Raw genomic sequence first — 23,879 nt, forward strand, 5'->3', positions numbered from 1 at the left:
GGCTTAACCTAATTTTGCATTTAAATCCGTCGTCATTGGCAAAATTGGCAAAAGTCGCACACAACCATTTACAAACATGGCGTAGCAATGATTAAAGGCCTACTGAAAGCCACTACTACCGACCACGCAGTCTGATAGTTTATATATCAATGATGAAATCTTAACATTGCAACACATGCCAATACGGCCGGGTTAGATTAGTAAAGTGCAATTTTAAATTTCCCGTGAAATATCCTGCTGAAAACGTCTCGGTATGATGACGTTTGCGCGTGACGTCACGGATTGTAGCGGACATTTTGGGACACCATTGTGGCCAGCTATTATGTCGTCTGTTTTCATTGCAAAATTCCACAGTATTCTGGACATCTGTGTTGGTGAATCTTTTGCAATTTGTTTAATGAACAATAAAGACAGCAAAGAAGAAAGCTGTAGGTGGGATCGGTGTATTAGCGGCCGGCTGCAGCAACACAACCAGGAGGACTTTGAGTTGGATACGCGCTACCGTAAGTACGCAGCTGCGGCTTCCAAACATTTGATCGCTTGTCCGTACGTGCCGCTATGTGCATGTCACGTACGTAACTTTGGGGAAATATATGTGCTGTATGAACTTTGCGGAGGTGAACGGTACTTTGGGCTGTGGGATTGAGTGTGTTGTGCGGGTGTTTGAGTTGTATTGGCGGGTTATATGGACGGGAGGGGGGAGGTGTTTGTTATGCGAATTACTTTGTGGCATATTAAATACAAGCCTGGTTGTGTTGTGGCTAATAGAGTATATATATGTCTTGTGTTTATTTACTGTTTTAGTCATTCCCAGCTGAATATCAGGTCCCACCCGCCTCTCACAGCATCTTCCCTATCTGAATCGCTTCCACTGCCCTCTAATCCTTCACTCTCACTTTCCTCATCCACAAATCTTTCATCCTCGCTCAAATTAATGGGGTAATCGTCGCTTTCTCGGTCCGAATCACTCTCGCTGCTGCTGGCCATGATTGTAAACAATGTGCAGATGTGAGGAGCTCCACAACCTGTGACGTCACGCTACTTCCGGTACAGGCAAGGCTTTTTTATCCACGACCAAAAGTTGCGAACTTTATCGTCGATGTTCTCTACTAAATCCTTTCAGCAAAAATATGGCAATATCGCGAAATGATCAAGTATGACACATAGAATGGACCTGCTATCCCCGTTTAAATAAGAAAATCTCATTTCAGTAGGCCTTTAAGGGGCAATGTATCCTCACGAAAAGGCTGTTTTGACAAAAGTTAAAGTTAATTTCAATTATAACATGATATATATAAATACAAGTAAATAGATAAATTACCTCCTTTAAGATCAATGCTGTCCAAAAGCGTTGCGTTTTCCCTTAACGTAGCAGTTAATGACTAAAAGGAAACCAGTATATGTTAGGTTTGGCTGTCCTACTCCACTCCTGTAGGGAGCAGTAATGTGCATTACAAAACCATTTACAACCGCCAAATAACATGAACTATGGTTCAACATGAAACGAGTTAAACGTTAATTCTGTTTTGATCATTCTAAATATTACAACAATAATTTGCTATTTGGGCAGTACAAATTGGAATTTTACAAGAAAAAAGTCAAAAATTTGAGCTTTATTTAAGACCACTTACAAGTAAAGATAGTCATTTTGTAATTTGTGATATAATGACAAAATGGATACTATATGATAACTTTATATGATAACTTTTTTTTTTCTTAATTTCCCCTCTGGGATTATTAAAGTATTTCTGATTCTGATTACTAGAAAATAATATATATATCCATCCATTCATCCATTTTCTACCGCTTTTCCCTTTTGGGGTCGCAGGCTGTGCTGGAGCCTATCTCAGCTGCATTCGGGCGGAAGGCGGGGTACACCCTGGACAAGTCACCTCCTCATCGCAGGGCCAACACAGATAGACAGACAACATTCACACTCACATTCACACACTAGGGCCAATTTAGTGTTGCCAATCAACCTATCCCCAGGTGCATGTCTTTGGAGGTGGGAGGAAGCCGGAGTACCCGGAGGGAACCCACGCAGTCACGGGGAGAACATGCAAACTCCACACAGAAAGATCCCGAGCCCGGGATTGAACTCACGGACCTTCGTATTGTGAGGCAGACGCACTAACCCCTCTGCCACCGTGCTGCCCTGGTATATATATATATATATATATATATATATATATATATATATATATATATATATATATATATATATATATATATATATATATATATATATATATATGAAAAAAGTTATAATTTTAATAGAAAATGACCAAAAAGCCATATTTTTGCCACATTAACAATGCAACAAGATAATACTAAAATATAAAGAATAAAGCATTAGTATCATGATAAGTGTGTGTTAATATGAAGACTTTTGATATTTTGGTGTATTATTAATGTTGTTACTATTTTCCCAAAAATACAAAACATATTAGCTTCTGAGTTGTATTCTTGTAATAGTACATATTTTATAAAATATATATATCACCTTGTGCTCAATATATATTCTCCATAAATTAAATACTAAGTTTTTAACTGACTTATGAACACATGCATAATCATAACCTTCTTACTGCAAAATATTTGCCAAGATTTTAAATTCTATTTCTAGAAATGTTCCTAGTTTTAAGAGCCATTTACTCTTTTTAGTCATTGACTTTACATTATAATCTTAATTTTCGCATGAATGATTATATTTTTTCTAGTCTAGTTTAAAAATGTTGAACTTCAGAAAGTAACTATTCAAATTATATATTTTGGTTTCCCCCACATAGATAATCTAGTTTATAGATTCTGCAACATCTCTAGGATAGTTAATTTAAGAATTGCAAGTTTAATGATGCTTGTTGTCAGAATAAAATAGTTATTTCTAAGTGTTGCTAATTTTTTGATGTACAAATCTTAATTTAGGATGTTTTATCAAGTAAAATTAACGAGCTGCATTGACAAATAATTTCAATAGTTGTTTGTATTTTTTTTCCTAAAATGTAGTCTTTTTATCTTCTATTTTGTCAGATCTTTTTTGCAGTATTGCTCGTGGCTACCTGCATTACGGTACTTATTACCTTTTGTACAACATGTGGCTGTCAAAGTGTACCCATTTATGCGAAACATTATGTCTTAATTATTGCATGTTTGTCTTGGAGTAAATTAAAGTTATAGTGCAAAAGAAAGACAGATTTCAGGGAATATTTAATTCATCCCTTCTCGTATTGAAAATCCAAATGGACACAGATAGTGGCAATTCAATGAGCAGAGATGACAAATGTACACCATTGCAAATTATATATTTCACACCATAAATAGTCAAAAACACAGAAGCAGGGAGTCCCTGTCTGTAGTCCTTCATTGAGAGAGCAATTGTGACACAGTGTTGAAAAGAACGAGGAAGAAAAGAAACACACATACCCGCCGAGTAACCAACATGGGAAAGGTGGCGGGGTCACACCCGGTGATGTCGGAGTGATCAAGGTGAAGCATGCGTTACCTTTACAAACAGATCAGTGAACAATGAAAGGGAGGGTCGTTACAGTTCCGGGAGCATGGGGGAGTAAGAACATGGACGGCTCAGGTTGGGTCACAGACTTGTAAAGAGGCTTGAATCAGAAAAATATTGACAATATGATCATGAGGTAGTAGTCAGCAGGGCGCTGCATACTTTATTTTCAATGGCAACCTACTGGCCTGACTGAGGCTGATTGATTATTTACACACTTTAGCCTGCATTGTAAGACATGTTCAATTCCACAGCGAAAATAAAAGACAAACTCTTCTTTTGTCCACTACAAAAAAGTACTTTTTTGTTAAAAACATTTCCTTTATAATGCAGTTGCATTTTAACAAGCACAACATTTTTTTTCTCTTGAGCAAAGTAATCTTAATCTGTTATACAGGTTACATGTGATTGGTTAGAGGAATTGAGTTATTGATGAGCATTAGAAATCCTTCCGTCAAAGCATGCTTTTAGCATGGTTTCAGTCACAAGTGGTCCCTGTAGCGAGTGGACAGTTCAAGTCGGGAGGTTTATTTGCGGGCGTTCTTCCCTCATAACGCTGTAAAACAGTATTGCAGCAACTGGATAAGTGCTAGCCATTGATACCGCGAGCATGGCGGCCGCTATAGCTTTGCTGTTTTCTACACCTTTGATCGCAGTAACATATTTTTGGTGACAGCGCCACCGTTTATCACATCACATAAAAATCCATCAAGAGTGCAAGTGTGCTGCACTGGACAAGAGCGTAATGCACACGGAGCTAAAGGGAGCTTAAGATCTCCGTCTCCCAGCAGAGATGACACCTTGTAGTGACACATTGTTGGCCCGCTGTTACCCTTTGGAGCAGGCTGACACTTTGTTTCTTGCATAGCTGTTCGCATGTGCACGCTCTCCCCGCGGAGCTCCGCCGCTGGGCGCTGGTGTTATTCAGTCAGCGGCGGCCACTGTGTCAACACGAGGGTCAAGAGGCGGGCCACGTGCACAACAACCTCCTCCAGGGTTAAAAATAAACCCGGTGTGAAGTGCTGCCGCCGCCACTCCTGCTCTGCACCTGCCGTTTACCTCGGTTCGGTCCGGGCTCTGAAAAAATGCCGACACAAGCTATTTAAAGATGGGAGGTGTCTAAGATGGCGAGAGCAGATGCTGGGCACCTCGCTCGCAGTGTGCGAGGACCCTGCCACGGGCTTAAAGGGTTCCAAAATAGAGCGCTTGACATATGCGCCTCTGATTGTTTGAACATGAAATCTTCTGGCCTGGTGCCAGTCTGCGTAAAGCCGATCATTTTCCACCTAAAGTCTCAATCGGGCGTGCCAAGAGCATTAAACGGGACAGATTTGGGCCTTGATGGGTGAGGTGTGTGCACGTGTGACGCAGTTAAGCAAGCAGGCACGGCCTTCTGGCAACAGCAGCGACATAGCACATGAAAGATAGACGTTCCCACATCGTCATTTATTGCTGAGTCACTACAGAAGAAGGCTACCGACTACTGCCTAAGCTAGTTGGGTTAAACAAGCCTTCCGTTCTGAGATGGATCCACACTGCTCTTGAGAGGTACTGTAAATATCCCAGGATGGTTCACATTTAAGTCGGTTTCCCGCCCGCTCCCCTAACTGCGAGAGCAAAGAGCGACCGCCATCAACAGACTTTAAACTGTACACTCAGTCTGGCGGTAATAAATATATACATGTCCCGGTTCAGTCCAGACAGAAATACACCACCTGCGCTGTCTTCAGAAGCAAGTGAGAGAAAGAAATAGTTTCTCTTCTTACTGATGCTGAGCGACAGAAGGGAGCATGGCCACCAACATTGAACAAAAAAAAACAAAATTATTACTGTACATAGTATTTCATATATATTTTAAATTAATCTTCATCATTCTTATATTTATACTAATAACCCAGTTTTTTCTTCTTTTTTTTTGGACGCTGTCCTGATGGAGGAGTGAGGTCAGTCCGTGTGCTGAGGGTCTCTCCCTCCTTAAAAAGTCTCACTCTGCAGCAATCAGACCTTGGCCTCCAGCATCTCCAGGAAGAGTTTGTGCATGGGCACTTTGCCCTGCACCTTGATGCTGTAAAAGTGCTGCACAGCCTTGGTGGCCGTCTGCCTCAGCAAGGGCAGGGTCATGAGCAGCTTCCCCGCCCGCCGCGGGTCCTCCTGGTGCTGGCTGCTCTCGTAGTCCTGCAGGGCCTCGTGCAGAGCGTCCTGCAGCTTCTGGACCCCCTCCATGTCCTCTATGTGCATGGAGTCTGTCAGGGCCAGAAGATACATTTTAAGGATTGTAGTTTTCATTTTAAGACAATGGTGATACATACAGTCGTGGTCAAAAGTTTACATACACATGTAAAGAACATAATGTCATGGCTGTCATGAGGTTCCAATAATTTCTACAACTCTTATTTTTTTGTGATCGAGTGATTGGAGCACATACTTGTTGGTCACAAAAAACATTCATGAAGTTTGGTTCTTTTATGAATTGATTATGGGTCTACTGAAAATGTGACCAAATCTGCTGGGTCAAAAGTATACATACAGCAATGTTAATATTTGGTTACATGTCCCTTGGCAAGTGTCACTGCAATAAGGCGCTTTTGGTAGCCATCCACAAGCTTCTGGTAAGCTGGTAGAATTTTTGACCACTCCTCTTGACAAAATTGGTGCAATTCAGCTAAATGTGTTGGTTTTCTGACATGGACTTGTTTCTTCATCATTGTCCACACGTTTAAGTCAGGACTTTGGGAAGGCCAGTCTAAAACCTTAATTTTAGCCTGATTTAGCCATTCCTTTACCACTTTTGACGTGTGTTTGGGGTCATTGTCCTGTTGGAACACCCAACTGCGCCCAAGACCCAACCTCCGGGCTGATGACTTTAGGTTGTCCTGAAGAATTTGGAGATAATCCTCCTTTTTCACTGTCCCATTTACTCTCTGTAAAGCACCAGTTCCATTGGCAGCAAAACAGGCCCAGAGCATAATACTACCACCACCATGCTTGACGGTAGGCTTGGTGTTCCTGGGATTAAAGGCCTCACCTTTTCTCCTCCAAACATATTGCTGGGTATTGTGGCCAAACAGCTCAATTGTTGTTTCATCTGACATCACATGGACAAAGATAAGACCTTCTGGAGGAAAGTTCTGTGGTCAGATGAAACAAAAATTGAGCCGTTTGGCCACAATACCCAGCAATATGTTTGGAGGAGAAAAGGTGAGGCCTTTAATCAAGAACCAAACTTCATGAATGTTTCTTGTGACCAACAAGTATGTGCTCCACTCACTCTATCACAAAAAAATAAGAGTTGTAGAAATTATTGGAAACTCAAGACAGCCATGACATTATGTTCTTTACAAGTGTATGTCAACTTTTGACCACGACTGTATATATTTTTATGATTTACTGCAGTCAGTGCAGTGGGCAAGCAAACACATATTCAGTATATCTCACACACTGACAGGACAAGAATAGATCATAAAATCAACAAAAGTGTATTTTTTTCTGTTTATGGTAAATAGTAAATGGGTTGCACTTGTATAGCGCTTTTCTACCTTTCTAAAGAACTCAAAGCGCTTTGACACTAATTTTCCACATTCACCCATTCACACACACACATTCACACACTGATGGCGGGAGCTGCCATGCACGGCGCTAACCAGGACCCATCAGTAGCAAGGGTGAAGTGTCTTGCTCAAGGACACAACGGACGTGACTAGGATGGGAGAAGGTGGGGATTGAACCAGTAACCTTCAGATTGCTGGCACGGCCACTCTCCCAACTTCGCCACGCCCCCCTCCGTCTTTATTTCCTTACTAACTCTGTGTAGCCTAAACAAATGACCTTTGACCTGCCAGACTAACACTCAGTGTTATCCCTGCTAACAATGACATGAAGGTGTGCTGATAGTGCACATTGAACAGTCTCAGCACTCAGTGATAAGTAGGAGTGGGTTTCTGAAACTGGTGCTGACGAAAACGGTAATAACCAGTTCGAGAAAAAGAAGAAGCAATCGATGCCTCATTTTGGTGCTAAATCACACCTGTAACAAGTGCTTGCTGCTGTGCAACTAACGTCTTGTAAGTAATGCAGCGTCCTGACTGAAGCACACGGTGCATTAACAAACCTTAATTGCTGTGGATATTCATTTGATATTATTGAATTCTGGGCTGCAAATATTGATTATTTTAGTAATCAATTAGTTTGTTCGAATACTCGCGTAATTGGATTAAACACACTTTATACGTATCAATGCGTATTTTAGGGAAAATGGATGAAATAAACTAAGATTTTTCTGATTGCCAAAACCCTTATTCTTTTTTATAATGAATGCACATCATTGACATCTAAATTGCACATTAAATGTGTTCATTATTTATAAAAAAAACAAAACGTTGTTTGCCGCCACCTACATCACGGCACCCACACACTTGCGCTCTCATGCGCGCTCTAATGCAGCGGAACAGAAACGATGTCCGCATATTTGAGTTCCGGGAACTCCATGTGGTCTGGATTTAATAAAGTTTTATTGTTCCCGGGCGCGGCCACCGCTGCTGCTCACTGCTCCCCTCACCTCCCCTCCCAGGGGTGGTCAAGGGTGATGGGTCTAAAGCAGAGAATAATTTCGCCACACCTAGTGTGTGTGTGACAATCATTGGTACTTTAACTTTTTTTTTTAAAACAATTAATCGAAGCAACATAACATAAATTAAAGCTTTTTTCTAATCATATTAATCGATTAATAGTTGCAGCCCTATTTTTTTCACACTTTGTTGCATGTCATGCTCGACTTTTCCTCATCTTGCAGCCCGCCCCTATCAGTGAGATTCCAGGATGGCGGTCATCTAACTACTAACCGCCGTCTAACACTCTGGAGTTGGTGAGTCAATGACCGCCTCACCCGTCGTCTCACTTTATCCGACCACATGGGGCAATTAAAAGACAAAACTGATTTTGGACCTGGGCCCGAATTCATTGACTTGAACAAGTGTATTCCCTAAACCTTGAGACATTTTTCACCCTGACAGGTTTTAAGCCCGTGGCAGTGACTATAGAATAAGTGGTTAGGAAAAGTGGAAAGAAAGGGGAGGGACATAGAGAAGAATATGTTATACAACAGAGCACGAGTGAGTGTATTTGATTCATATCATTTGGGCCACGGGTAAGCGGGAGTCCATCTAACTTGAAGCGGGGTACACCCTGGAATGGTGGCCAGCCAATTGCAGAGCAGAGTAATAATTAGGGTTTTCAAAAATAATGAGTTAACTCATGTGATTAATCACAAAAAAATATTGCAATAATCATGTACAGTTGCAGAAGAATCACACAATTGTTTTGAGTGCACATGCTCCTTTGTCTCAACCAAGATGGTCCCCTGAAAGGCAGTGTGTGTTGTTGTACGGTCCATGATCAAGTCAATGCATATGTCAATGCAAGATGAGATGAGTGAGGAAACTCCAACTTGTGTGCTCTGTGACAAATTCCGCTTCAAAATACCCCCTGGGACTTTTAGATATTTCTGTTACCAGGTTTAGAGCAAATAAATTACATTTATATAATTAAATTATTATAATTATATGAATATTTGTTATATTATTTATAAATTATTAAAACAGATTTTGTAAAACATTTTTTTAAAAAAATGACATTTTGACAAAACAATTGCATGTGTGTCTAAATATTGGGGTATTTTTTGTTAATTTATTTTTTTTCGTACATTTTCTTTTAGTTTAAATTATGCATGCCAGTAATTCACTGTTAACGATCATGATGAATCACAATTCAAAAGTGTCATTAATTTGATTAAAAAATATATATATATTTGACAGTATGAGTTAAGAACAGACCACTAATGAGCATTTTATTTGTATCATTAGGGCCAAGAGGTTAGCAGAAGTCTATCCCAGCTAACTTGGGGCGAGAGGCGGGGTACACCCTGAACTGGTTGCCAGCCAATCACAAGCCTGAGTATTTGTAATAATCAACATTGAAAATGTATGTATACTTTATTCATTCTGTTCAAATTGGCGTTCTAAAACATAACATAATGGATGGCAGGGATATCTATCATAAACAAACACAAATGGAAAAAACAGAAAAGGAAGAAAATAAGGTGTTGTGTAGTCCTTAGAGGAGGGGTGGGCTTAAAAAAACAAATTTGAAGAAACAATTTCCTTGCAATCCATCAGTGAGCCAACATCGATCTTATTGATAAACTGCTAATTACAAAATCAATGGCTATGAATTTTCACATCTGTCAGACAGGGACGGGGTTCCCTGGGGAAAGATTTCCCAGAGACCTTGTTCTAGCATTGCGGACACCCTCCTCTTCCTCTTTACCCCCCCTCACTCACCTCCTGACCAACGCTCGGCTGTCTAAAGTCAAAGCGCTTGCATCAGCATTTTCATTTTTCAGCCTGGACTGAACAATGGGTGGAGGGGGGGCGGCCCGGTGACCCGAGCATGCATTGATCAGAGGGCGGGGGACAGCTCCTGCCTTCTCAAAAGGAGGCTGTCAATAGCAGCGTGGAGTCTTCGTATTGGAACAAACGAGCTCTATCACGGCCTGATACTCGTTCCATTCCACTTAACACATTTTATTGACAGCCCCTCTGCGCCTAATGAAATGCTAAATTTATCTCCAGCGGCTGCTGTGCCCTGCAGCTACTGTTATGGAGATAGCGAAAGGAGAAATACCACAACACGGAAGGTGTTCAATTAAAAAGCTCTCTCTTCCATCCCTCTTTCTCGCGCACTGCCCTTATCTTCTCCCCATCTGTGCGGCTCACGCTCCAAACTAAAGGTTATGCGCTAAAACTCCTGGAAAAGTGAGAAATGTCATGTGGGAAACTGTTGGCCAATACTTCAACTTTATGGATGTTTCATTGTGTGGCCGGCATACTTATTGACCAAGTCAGAAAGTATTAAACTCTAGTTCTTTTAATGATGCAACTTTTCCATTTACATTAAAGTAAATATATTGTGATGCAGGAAAAAAGCTAACACCTTTGTGATGAGTTATGTGATCATTTAAAATCGAATAATTGGATTTGAAAAAAGCCTACATTTGTATTTTGCTGCTTCGATGATTTGTTTAATTATTATAATATGCGAACATTGTTTCCGCAAGACAGCTCCAATAGTGCACGCATGAGAGCGGTGCACCTATTGGTGATGTGGTGAGCAGAGTTCCAATAAAGAGACATGGATCAAAGAAAAACAACAAAAATTTGGAAAGAGAGCAAAGGGCCCAAAGAAGACAAGAGTGAAGTGAATTATAGTTATAGAGTGCTTTTCTCTAGTGACTCAAAGTGCTTTAAATAGTGAAACCCATTATCTAAGTTACATTTAAACCAGTGAGGGTGGCACTAAGAGCAGGTGGGTAAAGTGTGACTAGGATGGCGGAAGCGGGGATCAAACTTGAAACCCTCAAGTTGCTGGCACAGCTGCTCTACCAATCAGGCCACACCGCTCACAGTTGTTGCGATCATTTGAAAGTGAAAAATACAGACATTGTAGTAAAGCGTTTGCACTGGGGCGGTATAGCTCGGTTGGTAGAGTGGCCGGGCCAGCAACTTGAGGGTTCCAGGTTCGATCCCCGCTTCCGCCATCCTAGTCACTGCCGTTGTGTCCTTGGGCAAGACACTTTACCCACCTGCTCCCAGTGCCACCCACACTGGTTTAAATGTAACCTAGATATTTGGTTTCACTATGTAAAGCACTTTGAGTCACTAAAGAAAAAGCGCTATATAAATATAATTCACTTCACTTCACTTCACAGCTGACATTTCACAATAACACTAAATCAATGATGAATGAACGTTACCAGAAAGCATTTTGCATATTTAAGAGCAGCAAACAAGCAGAAACAAGGGGAACGTCTATTTTGGTAGCTAACGCAGTCTTATATGTTTTGACTTGCATATTTTTTCAAACATATGCGAGCATGTTTGTATGTTAATGTTGTTTGCCCAAAAATCAGACACCACTCCTCCAATTATCATATTTTTCAGACCATGAGTGGGTCTATTCAGGTGTATTTTCATACAAAAGGCGAACCGGATTATAAGGCGCATTAAAGGTGTCATATTATAATTATTTTCCTACATTTAAAACCCTTCCTTGGGGTCTACATAAAATGTACCGTATTTTTCGAATTATAAGTCGAAGTTTTTTTCATAGTTTGGCCGTGGGTGCGACATATACTCCGAAGCGACTTATGTGTGAAATTATTAACACATTACCATAAAATATCAAATAATATTATTTATCTCATTCACTTAAGAGACGAAGCAAATGGCAGCAATCGTCACACACACGTCAGCAATCGTCACTCACACATCAACCAATAAGAATTTGGCGGGGGAGGGTCATGGCAGAAGTGCATTGTGGGTCATGGTATGCTAACTGCTATATGTTATACGCTACTGTCATAGCTATTAAAATGGATCACATCAACATTGGTGGTAACTTATAAAAACTGAGAAGGGCTGAACTAAAATGGCACCGAAAAGGAAATCATATACTGCAGATTACAAGCTGGACGTAGTGAAATATGCAGCAGAGAACGACGATCGAGCAGAAGAAAGAAAGGACATACCAGAGGCGACACCGGGGAGGAAGATTTAATCGGATTTAGCGATTGGGAGTGACAGATTGTTTGGTAAACGTATAGCATGTTCTATATGTTGTAGTTATTTGAATGACTCTTGCCATAATGTGTTGCGTTAACTTACCAGGCCCGTTCTCAGTTGGTTATTTATGCGTCATATGGCGTACACTTATTCAGCCTGTTGTTCACTATTCTTTATTTATTTTAAATTGCCTTTCAAATGTCTATTCTTGGTGTTGGATTTTATCAAATACATTTCCCCCAAAAATGCGATTTATACTCCAGAGCGACGTATATACAGTATGTTTTTTTCCTTCTTTATTGTGCATTTTTGGCTGGTGCGACTTATAGTCCGAAAAATACGGTAATGGTGTTTTTTTAGTGACGATGTTGCATAAATGATGTTTTACAGACCATCTCCAAGTAGGTTTCTGACCGTATCTTGAGGATTAAGGTCGTTTTCTGAGCGGCCTTATTTCCGTGGCTTCACTTCGACCGCGTCTTCTCCCCGTCATCTTTGTTATACCGGCAGTTTTTAGCGCTTCTTCTGAAAGATGTAACTTAGAACACTATGCTACTTTATATCATAAATGGCAATAGCAAAGGATGAATGCCCCACAACAAGAAGATAGAGAGAAAAAAGGGGCTTATTGACCACAGCGCTGACTACAATGGTGGTCGTGCGCACATTCTTATGCAGATACCAAATACACCTCAGCAGGTACCAATAGGTAAAAAAAAGTTGATTTTGCATAATAGGTCGAAACAAAACGGCAGATAGTGTCTCCTAATGTCTCCTAATGACTACAGTAGCCGTAATGCGCCGAAAATCCGTTAAGCGGTGAGGCTTCGTAGCTTATCAAAGTCGTACTAAAACATTTTGACAGATTTTTGAGCGCCGTGTGTAATGTTCTATATTTTCAATGAAACATCAAAGTTTTGGGCTTGCTTGCTTACTACGGGTACTTGCTTACGTCATTTATTGAACAGGCCTCAACCTGCAGTCCACAAGTATCTCTTATGTGTGACTGCCATCTACTGGTCACACTTATCATTATACCATGTACCAAATAAAATTGCTTTGAGGTCGGTAAGCACAACCAAAATTAATACGTACATTATGCGCACCGGGTTGTAAAGCCCACTGTCAATTTTTGAGAAAATCAAAGGATTTTAAGTGCGCCTTATAGTCCGAAAAATACGGTAATACCTTTTCAAATGTGTATGTGTTAATTATAATGTCATTCTATGTATCATACTTTATCAGAATACTGTTATATTGTTAGGTTCTTTATTTTATATTACCTGTGTTTTGGCTACACAGGGTTTTTTTTTTACTATTCAACTTTCTTTCTTTTTTTAATATTGTAATATAAGGTGATTAAAGTGCAAGTTCAATGTTTTGTGCATAAAAAATAAAGGTCACCAGAATAATATTTGTTTATTTCAACTATTTTCTCTAATAGACACGTTGAGGCTAGAAAGTTTGTTTTATTCAATTACTCGAACAAATTAATCGATAGATTACGCGATTACTAAAATAATCAATAGCTGCAGCCCCTATATGCAAGTAAATCTAAAATAATTTATGAGATTATTACTGGTGATTTCAAATTAAAAATGCATCTGTTTGGACACCTCCATTAGCTGACAAATGTATACAATACCTTTTAAACAGAATAAGGAGTATTGTCAAATTAAAAAACAACCACCTCCAGACAACCAGCTCTGTGTGTGTCTTGACAATAGCCCACCTGAGTTGGCGAGGGCGATGGCCTTGAGTGTGACAAACTCCTCCTTCTCCACTTTGAGCTTCTTGTATTTGCGGACCAGCTGCAGGATGGAGACGTAGAGGTCGAGCAGCCCAGTCAGCCGTGAGTGCTCCTCGTCCATGATGTAGTCCTCGGCATACACCAGCTCGTCCTCGTAGGGCAGCGAACGGAACACGATACTGAGGATGAGGATTTCCATCCAGGCGCTCTGCAGCAGACTCATCTGGTCTCCTAAAGATAAAGTTGAAAATCCTGGTAGGACAGAAGAGGAAAAACCCTTCAGATTGACAGCAAATGTTACACCTTAATGTAAGAACACATACAATTAGCAATAATAAAAACAAATTCCCGATTCAGCCTTCATCAAAATAATGAGGTTTGCCTTGTCCTTTGTGATTATTGTTTTCCTCTAATAGATTATAAAACTTGCAAAAAGGAAAGTAAAGACCTGAATCTGCATCAACTTACAAATATATAATGCATTACAAATTGAGGATTGTATCAAACAATGTTACATTGACATACAGTTGTACTCAAATTATTCAAACCTATTTGTTTTCAAATTTGAAAAACTTGCAATAAATCAGCAAAACAAAAGCAATTCAACACATCTAACGTTACAAAGTATTACTTAATTTTAAATAATCATATGTAGAAAGTTGGTTTTAGGCCTGGGCTGATAAGTTTTGCTGGACGAGTTATTGTCCCGCAAATTATTGTTGATTAATTATATTATTGTCTGCATTATTTTGAGACAAAATAAACACTAATGTAATCCTAATATATGATCATAGTGATAATTAAAATGTTCCTTTTAAGTGCAATAAACTATAACGAAGCATCATTGTTTTTCTACTATTGTAATTGGAAGGACAATAACTTGTAATTATCCAAGAAAAGTAAACTAACAATAAAAATACTTGTCATGTCTTTTATTTTTAAAAAAATCAATAAATAGATATAGAGCATCTTAAAGTGCAGTTTTTCCCAAGTTGGACGAGCGGTAGAAAAATGGATGGATGGACTAACACATTCAGAAGGCCGGAACCCCATAATTTGGAACTAAAAAACAAACAAACTAATATACCTCCATAGAAAGCTATGTTTTCCAAACGGTATGCCAACATATTGTTAATAAGCCAATATCCCAGTCTTTTATGCTAACCCAGTTATCTAACAAATCCAGTAAAGAAAACAAGCAAACAGAGCCACTCATTAGAACACATTGCCTAAATTTAAATGCACACAGGAAGCCCCTCTTTGAAGCAGGTGTCAGGGTGCTTGAGTGGGCTTTACTGCGGGCAAGGACAGTAAATCGGTGCAAAGGTCTGAGATGCACAAAGCCAGGTGGTTACCCCATGTATCCTGTCATACTTGTGCTGCTGAGCGGGGGGGATTAGCGCTGGGACGAGTTCTCATTGGAGGGGTTGAGGACGTGACATTCACATGAGAAGAAGGTGACGAGGGGGCACATGCAAGCAACATTCACAAAGTTACACAAACCAGGAAAGGAGACGCATGCAAGTAACAAAAACACACCTACAGGAAGTACATAGGGTCACATGGTGGAAGCCCAGACTCAAGACTAATCACAGCAGCTGGATGGGCTCAGATGGGCTGAGGTGCATCAAAAGAGTCAGTTATTTCCTCTTCAACACCTCAGAATAGAACTTTATCTATAGAACACAAAGTTAAGCTGTGACAAATTCTTTCATATAAAAAAAAGAGAAAGCTCTTTTGGTCTATTTCCCCTGAAACCAGGCAGCAATAAACTGTCAAAGTACCTCACACACACACACACACACACACACACACACACACACACACACACACACACACACACACACACACACACACACACACACACACACACACACACACACACACACACACACACACACACACACACACACACACAATGTCCAACCCTCCACTCCGCCCCGCCATCGCCTCTTGTGCCTGCGGGCGGCCCATTCTGACAGCATATTAGGCTCTCCAGCTCCACCCATGATTAACATGATTGCTTTTACAAGTTGCTGTTGCCATGCCACCTGCCACTGCGTGATTAAGAGGCGATAGATTACAGTATTGACTGGGGCCGCTCAACACATCTACGCCCCGCGTTTTCTCTGAAATATAAATGATCGCACTTGGGGGCCGCCACCAGCCCCTGTGTTTATCTCCTCCTGCCGGGACAGCGAGGAACGCACACACACACACACGCACACACACACACACACACACACACACACACACACACACACACACACACACACACACACACACACACACACACACACACACACACACACACACACACCGAAATAAAAGCCATGATGGGCAAGCAGCAGAAAAAGAACCACAACTCGGCAGAGTGGTACCTGTGTTCAATTCCCCTTATCGTGGTGATGACCACTGCAGGGGGAGAGCTGCCGGATACATTAATTAAGAGATTGTGATCAGAAAGTGCGGGCCATCACAATTTGAAGGGGAATCAATAGTCAGTAGAATAGAGTGCTAACAGTCCAGCTGGACTGGTCGCAGGGCTGGAAAATGTCTGGTCCAATTTGGACCAGCAAGACAACTGCTGATAGCACTCAAAACACGTCACTATTATCAGTGGAGGCAATAAGCCATACGCCAATAAATGCATGTTGAAATGCTTTGTTGTGTTATTTCCTTGTCTGCATGCGTGTCCATTAAGGTAGACAGAATGTGGACCGGCCAGAGGGAAACTGTCATCCACACAGGCGCCTTCTTGATTGCCGCATCAGGTTGGCATCGCAATCACAGGCAAAGCACCGTCGAGCCTTTTAATGCCAAAGAGGGCTGAAGCGGAACTAAAGCGGCGCTCCCAATGTGACAGCCCGTGTGAAGGCTTGGTGCGGGTCTTGTTGAGGAGAGTTGCTCTGATACCGCACACACACCCCTCAGCCATATGCACACAGCCCAGCAGCCTACAATTACCTTTGACGCTAAAAGTCCTTAAATTTAATCTGCTGTTGTGAGATGGAGAGGTGGTGTTTTCCTGCTGGTCTGTCCGTTCTCTTCACGGCCTAAATTATCGCTCCAAATGGGATCTTGTGTCGTTGCCTCGCCTTTTTCCACTCAATTTAATCGAGTAATGAAGTGACTTCCCGACTCCGCAGGTCACAAAGCGCTCCGGCCGCCGCACTCTGAAGGTGGCCCGGTTAAGTGCCGCCAGAGTGGGTGATTTCCTCTAATGAAATATCAATATTTACATCTTCATTTCCAGCCCAGTGCCTATTGTGGGGTTCCACTAAACATGACACAATATTGACCAAATCAGAGAAGCCTGTCTGCACACTTGAAGGGGCTTTCCACTCCACTGCTGAGTGCACTGGCACATTTCACACACAGCGATTAGGGTTGCGCGATATAGACAATATACGCTCTAAAAGATATAAATTTAGATATAGTAACTTTTAATACTATTGTTATATCGTGACGATGCATGTTAATGACACATTGTAGCTGTGTCCTGCAAATTTGCCGCCAAAAAAACCCCCCAAACGGATCCTTAATTCACTGTAGCGTTCTCGCTAGTGGGCTAATGTCCCTCATAGGGTTGTATGGTATACCGGTATTAGTATAGTACCGCGATACTAATTAATCATTTTCGGTATTACACCGCCTCTGAAGCGTACCGGTCCCGCACCCCACCGCGCCCGTGTGGAAGTCATGTCGTGACATTGCTGGTTTACGAGCCGACGAGCATGTTCGGTAGCACACAATCACGCAGTACTTACAAACAGACACAGTGTGTAGACAGAAAACATTTTGGCTTAAAAACTAACGATAAAGATGACGTTATAACACTGAAACACCCTCAGGAAGAGATGCTTTAAGACATGGCTAGCTAGCTGGCGTCTAACGTCCATCCGCCGTCGACAGTGTTTTAGCGACCTCTAAATCACTAATCCTGGTCTCCATGGTGACACATAAAGTGAGTTTCTTACAAGTATCATCCCTGCAGGACGAGGAAAACATGCTTCACTACACACCATAGCTCACCGGCATCAAAATGTAAACAAATGCCGTTGGTGGATCTACACCTAACATCCACTGTAATGATATCAAGTACAGGCACGTATCGAGTCGATACTACTATGATATGACTACGATAGTTTTTGGCATCACAACATCTTCCTTTGTTTTTTTAAATGTATATTATGTTTATAAACTCAGGAAATATGTCCCTGGACACATGAGGACTTTGAATATGACCAATATCTGATCCTGTAACTACTTGGTATCGAATTGATACCCAAATTTGTGGTATCATCCAAAACTAATGTAAAGTATCAAACAACAGAAGAATAAGTGATTATTACATTTTAACAGAAGTGTAGATAGAACATGTTAAAAGAGAAAGTAAGCAGATATTAACAGTAAATGAACAAGTAGATTAATAATTCCTTTTCTATCACTTGTCCTTAATAATGTTGCCAAAATAATAGAATGATAAATGACACAATATGTTACTGCATACGTCAGCAGACAAATTAGGAGCCTTTGTTTACTTACTACTAAAAGACAAGTTGTCTAGTATGTTCACTATTTTATTTAAGGACTTAACTGCAATAAGAAACGTATGTTTAATGTACCCTAAGATTTTTTGTTAAAATAAAGCGAATAATGCAATTTTTTTGTGGTCCCCTTTATTTAGAAAAGTACTGAAAAGTAATGAAATCATTTTAGTACTGGTACCAAAATATTGGTATCATTACAACACTAGTCCCTCAACAGTGCAGATTAGGCAATCCTGGCCTTAATGGCAGTAAATTAACTATGTTTCTTACATGCATCATTATCACTGGAGAACGAAGAATAGCTAAACATGATAGGTTGATTGGCAACACTAAATTGGCCCTAGTGTGTGAATGTGAGTGTGAATGTTGTCTGTCTATCTGTGTTGGGCCTGCGATGAGGTGGCGACTTGTCCAGGGTGTACCCCGCCTTCCGCCCAAATGCAGCTGAGAAAGGCTCCAGCAACCCCGAATGGGACAAGCGGTTGAAAATGGATGGATGGATGGATACACAACACACCGTAGGAGGATATGCTAGCCACTAAGCGCAAGCAAGAGTTCTTGAATATATGTGGGTAGATTAATACAAATTTCACCAGTAACAATACCAAGTGGAATATCATTATATGGTCAATACTACAGGATATTTTTTTACTATCCAACAAATATTTTGTTCTTTTTGTTATTGTTTACAAACTCAACAAATATGTCCCTGACCAAAACAGGGCTTTAAAAGTAAAAAAAACAAAAAAAAACTGAAACATTTAAATCAGACCCAGAAGCAGGAAATCATTTTTATATTTAATTGATACTGTTACATCGCCATCCTGTGTCATTTATTGATCTTGAAAATTTGAAGTGTCCGTATCAGTATTAGCATTGGTATGACCAATACTGCCCATGTAACTACTTGGTATTGGATCAATACCCACAATAGCCCAAAAACTAATGTAAAGTATCCAAACAACGGAAGAATAACAGTGAATTAGCAAGTAGCTTTGGAGAAAATAATACAACCAGAAATTATGCAATACATTAGTGCATAAACCAGCAGCCAAATTAGGAGCCTTTGTAACCTGTTTTTATGTAGTTCCATTAACATGTATATAACAAATAATATATTGTGATGTATATCGCTGCAATGTAGATCACAAAATAGATTTTGGGCCATATCGCCCATCACAACAGCCATAATTATAATGATAATAGATAGATAGATAGATAGATAGTACTTTATTGATTCCTTCAGGAGAGTTCCCTCAGGAAAAATACAATTCCAGCAGCAGTGTACAGAATTGAAATAGAATTTAAAAAGTAAAAAGTAAATAATGGGGGTATAAATGGAAATAAAATAGAAAATATTACAAGAAGAATAAAAATAAAAAGCAACAATAAGAATAAAAATATAACAGTAAAAATAAGAATATAACAAGAGAAACTAGGCAGTAGTGACCATGTTATGAAAATGTATTGCACTGTTAATTGCACTGTTTTTTTGTTGCAGTTTATTTTAGTATAGTTATTGTTTTGCATCCCCTGTCATCCTAGTATCCCCTTGCGCCTCAGAGAGGAGTTGTACAGTCTGATGGCGTGTGGGACAAAGGAGTTTTTTAGTCTATTAGTCCTGCACTTGGGATGAAGATAACAAAGCATGCATTTATTTTTGAAAGGGATCAACATTTAAAACATGTTTATGACTGCCACTGACATTCACTTGCATCAGGGTTCAAAAATCATTACAGCTGACATAATTCAACTGCATCGTTGCTCAAAAGGTATAACAGAAGCCAAAAAAAACATCATCTCTGCCTTTATCTTTCCATAGGGCTTCAACAGGAGGGGGCAGCCCAAACCCACAGACGGCCGCCTCCCACCTCCAATAGAGATTAATCAGAGCCAGAGCATGGTACAGTCCAAAATGAAATGCTGGAGATTTTCTGTTGAGCTGGAGTTCATATTCTATTAATTTATTATTGTTTCTCTCTCCCCGAGGGCCATTAGCGCGGGTAATAAAAAGAGATGTAATTACGAGGCACGGTGGCCCCCTCCAGCTGCAGCCCCCTCGTAACTCACCCTCAATCAGACAACAGAGCGGACCGGGTGAACGGGAGGGAGGGAAGGTAAAAAAAAAAAGGTAGCAGCTGAGAGAGGAAGGAAGAAAACTGGAGGATAAAAGAGAGGAGAAGATAGGTGGCGGAGAGGAAGCAGATAAGGACGAGGGAAAAGGAGCAGGAGCAAGAAGTGAAAAGGAAGCAGGAGATAGAGAGAGGATAGACTGTCATTCTGGCTGGACAGAAGACTGATCTATCATGGCCAGCTATCAGAAGGACAAGCAGACCCTGAAGACTTGTGCCCAGCGGCAATCTCACCTCAGCCAAGTCAAATGCTCTCTGGGCTCCAGTTGGAGTCAAACTGCCTCTAACTGGACCCCAGAGGCCCCCACTACTCCTCATCCTAAAACCGAGCAAAGGGCTCATGCTGCAAAACGCATTGTCTGCATCAAAGCTTTGCATTTCAGATAACACTTAGAATAAAATGAATGCATTTTATATGTATAGAACCCTCTAATCATACCAGGTGATACATTATGCTGGAATATGTATGACCAATATGAATCCTCCTGAATTAACATGTTCACATCAGGATAATAAATTGCAGCATAGTCGACAAACATGCACATGCAACACGGACACAACAAGCTTTCCCTGGACAGTAGACCCTAATGCTGTTATCATAATGAACATTTGTTGAAATAGTGGAAGAATTAATAAAATAATCTTGTTTTTTTCAGCATCACTGCACTCTTTTTAGGAGACTCAGCTTCTCTCAAGGTGATAACCACCCCATTAGCCCGGGATAAGTATTTGAAGAATGGGTGATTTGACCAGTAGCCTGTGAACATTATGGGGTGGAAGGACGTTAAATACAGTAATCCCCTTGTTTTAATCTGCACCCCATGACCTTTCTACCCCGGTATAGAAGTCTTTAGCCCTCCCCAGGGCTGGACTGCCCAATCCTGGCGTTAGATATCTGTGAAGCTCTCAAAAAATAGCCTTTAATCATTGCCATAATTATACATAATTTATCTCTGCGGCCATGAAGGAGCACAGCTTAATGAGGGATGAAGATGTGTTGACGATCCCTAAAAGGCATACCGCCATCATCAATTTGACATGCTTCAGGTTTAAACATTTTAAAGGGACAATAAAAAACTAAATTTTTAATAATGAATAACTATGGATGGATAATTTCAGATTTATGCTATTAAGTAATATTACTGAACGGAAGATAAGTAAACATGTACTTTCTCTTCATTTCTTGGGAGAATATTTAATACTTGTATTTCAAACTTTGCTACTCACAGAACACTGGGAAGGGGGGTTTATTAAAAGGCATTTTTCAAGGGGTCAGTGGCTTTATTTGTTCCAATAAAATTTCATAATGATATTAAATAACGTAGTGAATGCTTTAAAGTAATTGTACCTAAATAAAATGTTACAATATTATGTGTAATATATATAACATTAATAATATGTACTTTATTCTATTATGACCTACATTAGGTAACAAAAACGTACAATACTGTATGTCTTAGTCCCTTTCTTTCTTGTCATATTTCTGGACACTTATTGGCTGCGTTAGTCCAAGAAACAATTAATCCAATTTAAAAACGTTCTGTCCCGGCCCAAGCCTCCATGGGGCCCTAAGCAAAATTTGATTTTGGGGCCCTCTATTTCTGCCAATAATATTGATTGTTGATCATTCACACACCTACTATAAACTCATTGCGGCTCTGGCAGTGTTGTTTACATTATCCTATTGTCAGCCTGGCATGTCTTTACAAATGACATGTCATTTATAAAGATATAGGGGTGGCCCAGTTAAGAACATAAATAATACCAACGAATGAACGAATGATGTCCAGAGTGCCACATATGGTTCCTAATCTTAAAATGTAGAAAACATTCAGCTACAAGAGTGGCCTGGGGTTGAACAGTCCAAGTGATAAAGCTTTGTATTTACAGTAAAAGTGTCATCTTGTCTCATCAGTCTTGTACATATTAGTCTTTAATTACTAGTTTATATTTTTAGTTAATTGTTCATATTTAATGTTTATTTTGTACAAAGAGAGCGCAGTCTACTGAAGTTAAATTCCATGTGTGTTAAACATAACTGGACAATAAAGCTGATTCTGATTCACTTTATTATTTTTGGTAACAAAAACCTGAAACAGCAATGAGCAAAAATAATTCGTAGTGCAAGAAAAACAATAAAGTGCAACAATAAAATCACTTAAATATATATAAAAAGGAACAAATTCAATTGTACAAAAAACAACATAATTAAATTAAATATCAAGCAAATACTTAAATAATATTAATGAACAGAGTTACCAGAAACAAAGTAACATAACGGTTTATAAAATAAATATAAAGTTACTACATATTAAAACTATGTAAATGTACATAACGATGTGCACATTTTTTTGGGGGAAAAAATCAAAATAAACTACCTTAAATTAAGGTCCTTAATTCACACATTTGACCATCACATCACAGTTTTGTTCCTCTGTTCTTCACCACCCACACCACTCCACCCACTCCTTAAAACCTGTGCTTCCTGGCTTTTCTGGAGGCAAAGTCATTTATGACATCACTGTAAGAAATCTGATGGCCGACTTTGTTATTAATACTAATCACTGCCAGTCCACTCAGTCTTTCTTGAGCCATGGAAGATCTCAAGTAGTTTTTTATTAATTTGAGCTTGGAAAAGCTCCGCTCTGCAGATGCAACAGTCACAGGAAGAGTGCAGGCTATCCGCAGAGCTACCCAAAGATTTGGGTACAACTCACAGATCTCATTTTGAGAGAGGTAAGTGAGCAATTCAAAGGGGGTCATCTGTGCTCTAGGAAGTTCTGGAAGGTTCTCCATCTCTGTGGCCAGTGCACTCCCATCAATGCCAAACTGTTCTCCAAAGGTGAGTTTGTCTCTGAGAACTTTACACTGGTCCTTCCTTGCCTGTGCATCAAGTTGGCTAAAGTTGAAAAGCACTCCAAAAATGCTTCTAACCTTCCCTACGGACTGAAAGCGGTCCTCCAAAGACTGGATGGTACAGTCTACCACAACATTAAAAAAGGTTACTTCCAGTCTCTTCAAGGCATCAGATTGTGGCTCATCAGTCATCTCATAGGCAAAGTGCCTTTTTGTGGTTCGCAACCTCTTCTGTTTCAGCACTAATTCAGTGTTCATTTGTTCACATGTCTCTTTTAATAAATAATAATTTTTTGTTAATTGCTTTTGGGGGCCCCCTGGTGGCCGCGGGGCCCTAAGCAAGCGCTTAGTACGCTTATGCCTTGGGCCGGCTCTGCCCACAAGATATCTTTATTTCTCCCAGTCACTCTCGTCATGTCAGCAGAAGGGCTGCAAGAATTCGCCAATGTTGTCGACAAAAAT

The 23,879-nt window shown here is 40.2% G+C and overlaps 1 protein-coding gene across 5 annotated transcripts in view; it reads right to left on the reverse strand.

The window, feature by feature from the left end:
- Positions 1-3,283: 3,283 nt before the first annotated feature.
- The window catches only part of esrrb (estrogen-related receptor beta), an 84,443-nt gene continuing 63,847 nt past the window's right edge, over positions 3,284-23,879 (reverse strand). For all 5 annotated transcript variants that reach the window (XM_062042032.1, XM_062042033.1, XM_062042029.1 and 2 more), the window contains 2 exons: positions 13,859-14,128; positions 3,284-5,754 (listed from right to left, as the gene is read on the reverse strand). In XM_062042032.1, the coding sequence (XP_061898016.1) occupies positions 5,510-5,754; positions 13,859-14,128 (515 nt within the window). In that variant the 3' untranslated portion in view covers positions 3,284-5,509. The remainder of the gene's footprint in view (positions 5,755-13,858; positions 14,129-23,879) is intronic.

The sequence above is a fragment of the Entelurus aequoreus genome, linkage group LG03 (genome assembly GCF_033978785.1).
Source record: "Entelurus aequoreus isolate RoL-2023_Sb linkage group LG03, RoL_Eaeq_v1.1, whole genome shotgun sequence".
Lineage (NCBI taxonomy): Eukaryota > Metazoa > Chordata > Actinopteri > Syngnathiformes > Syngnathidae > Entelurus > Entelurus aequoreus.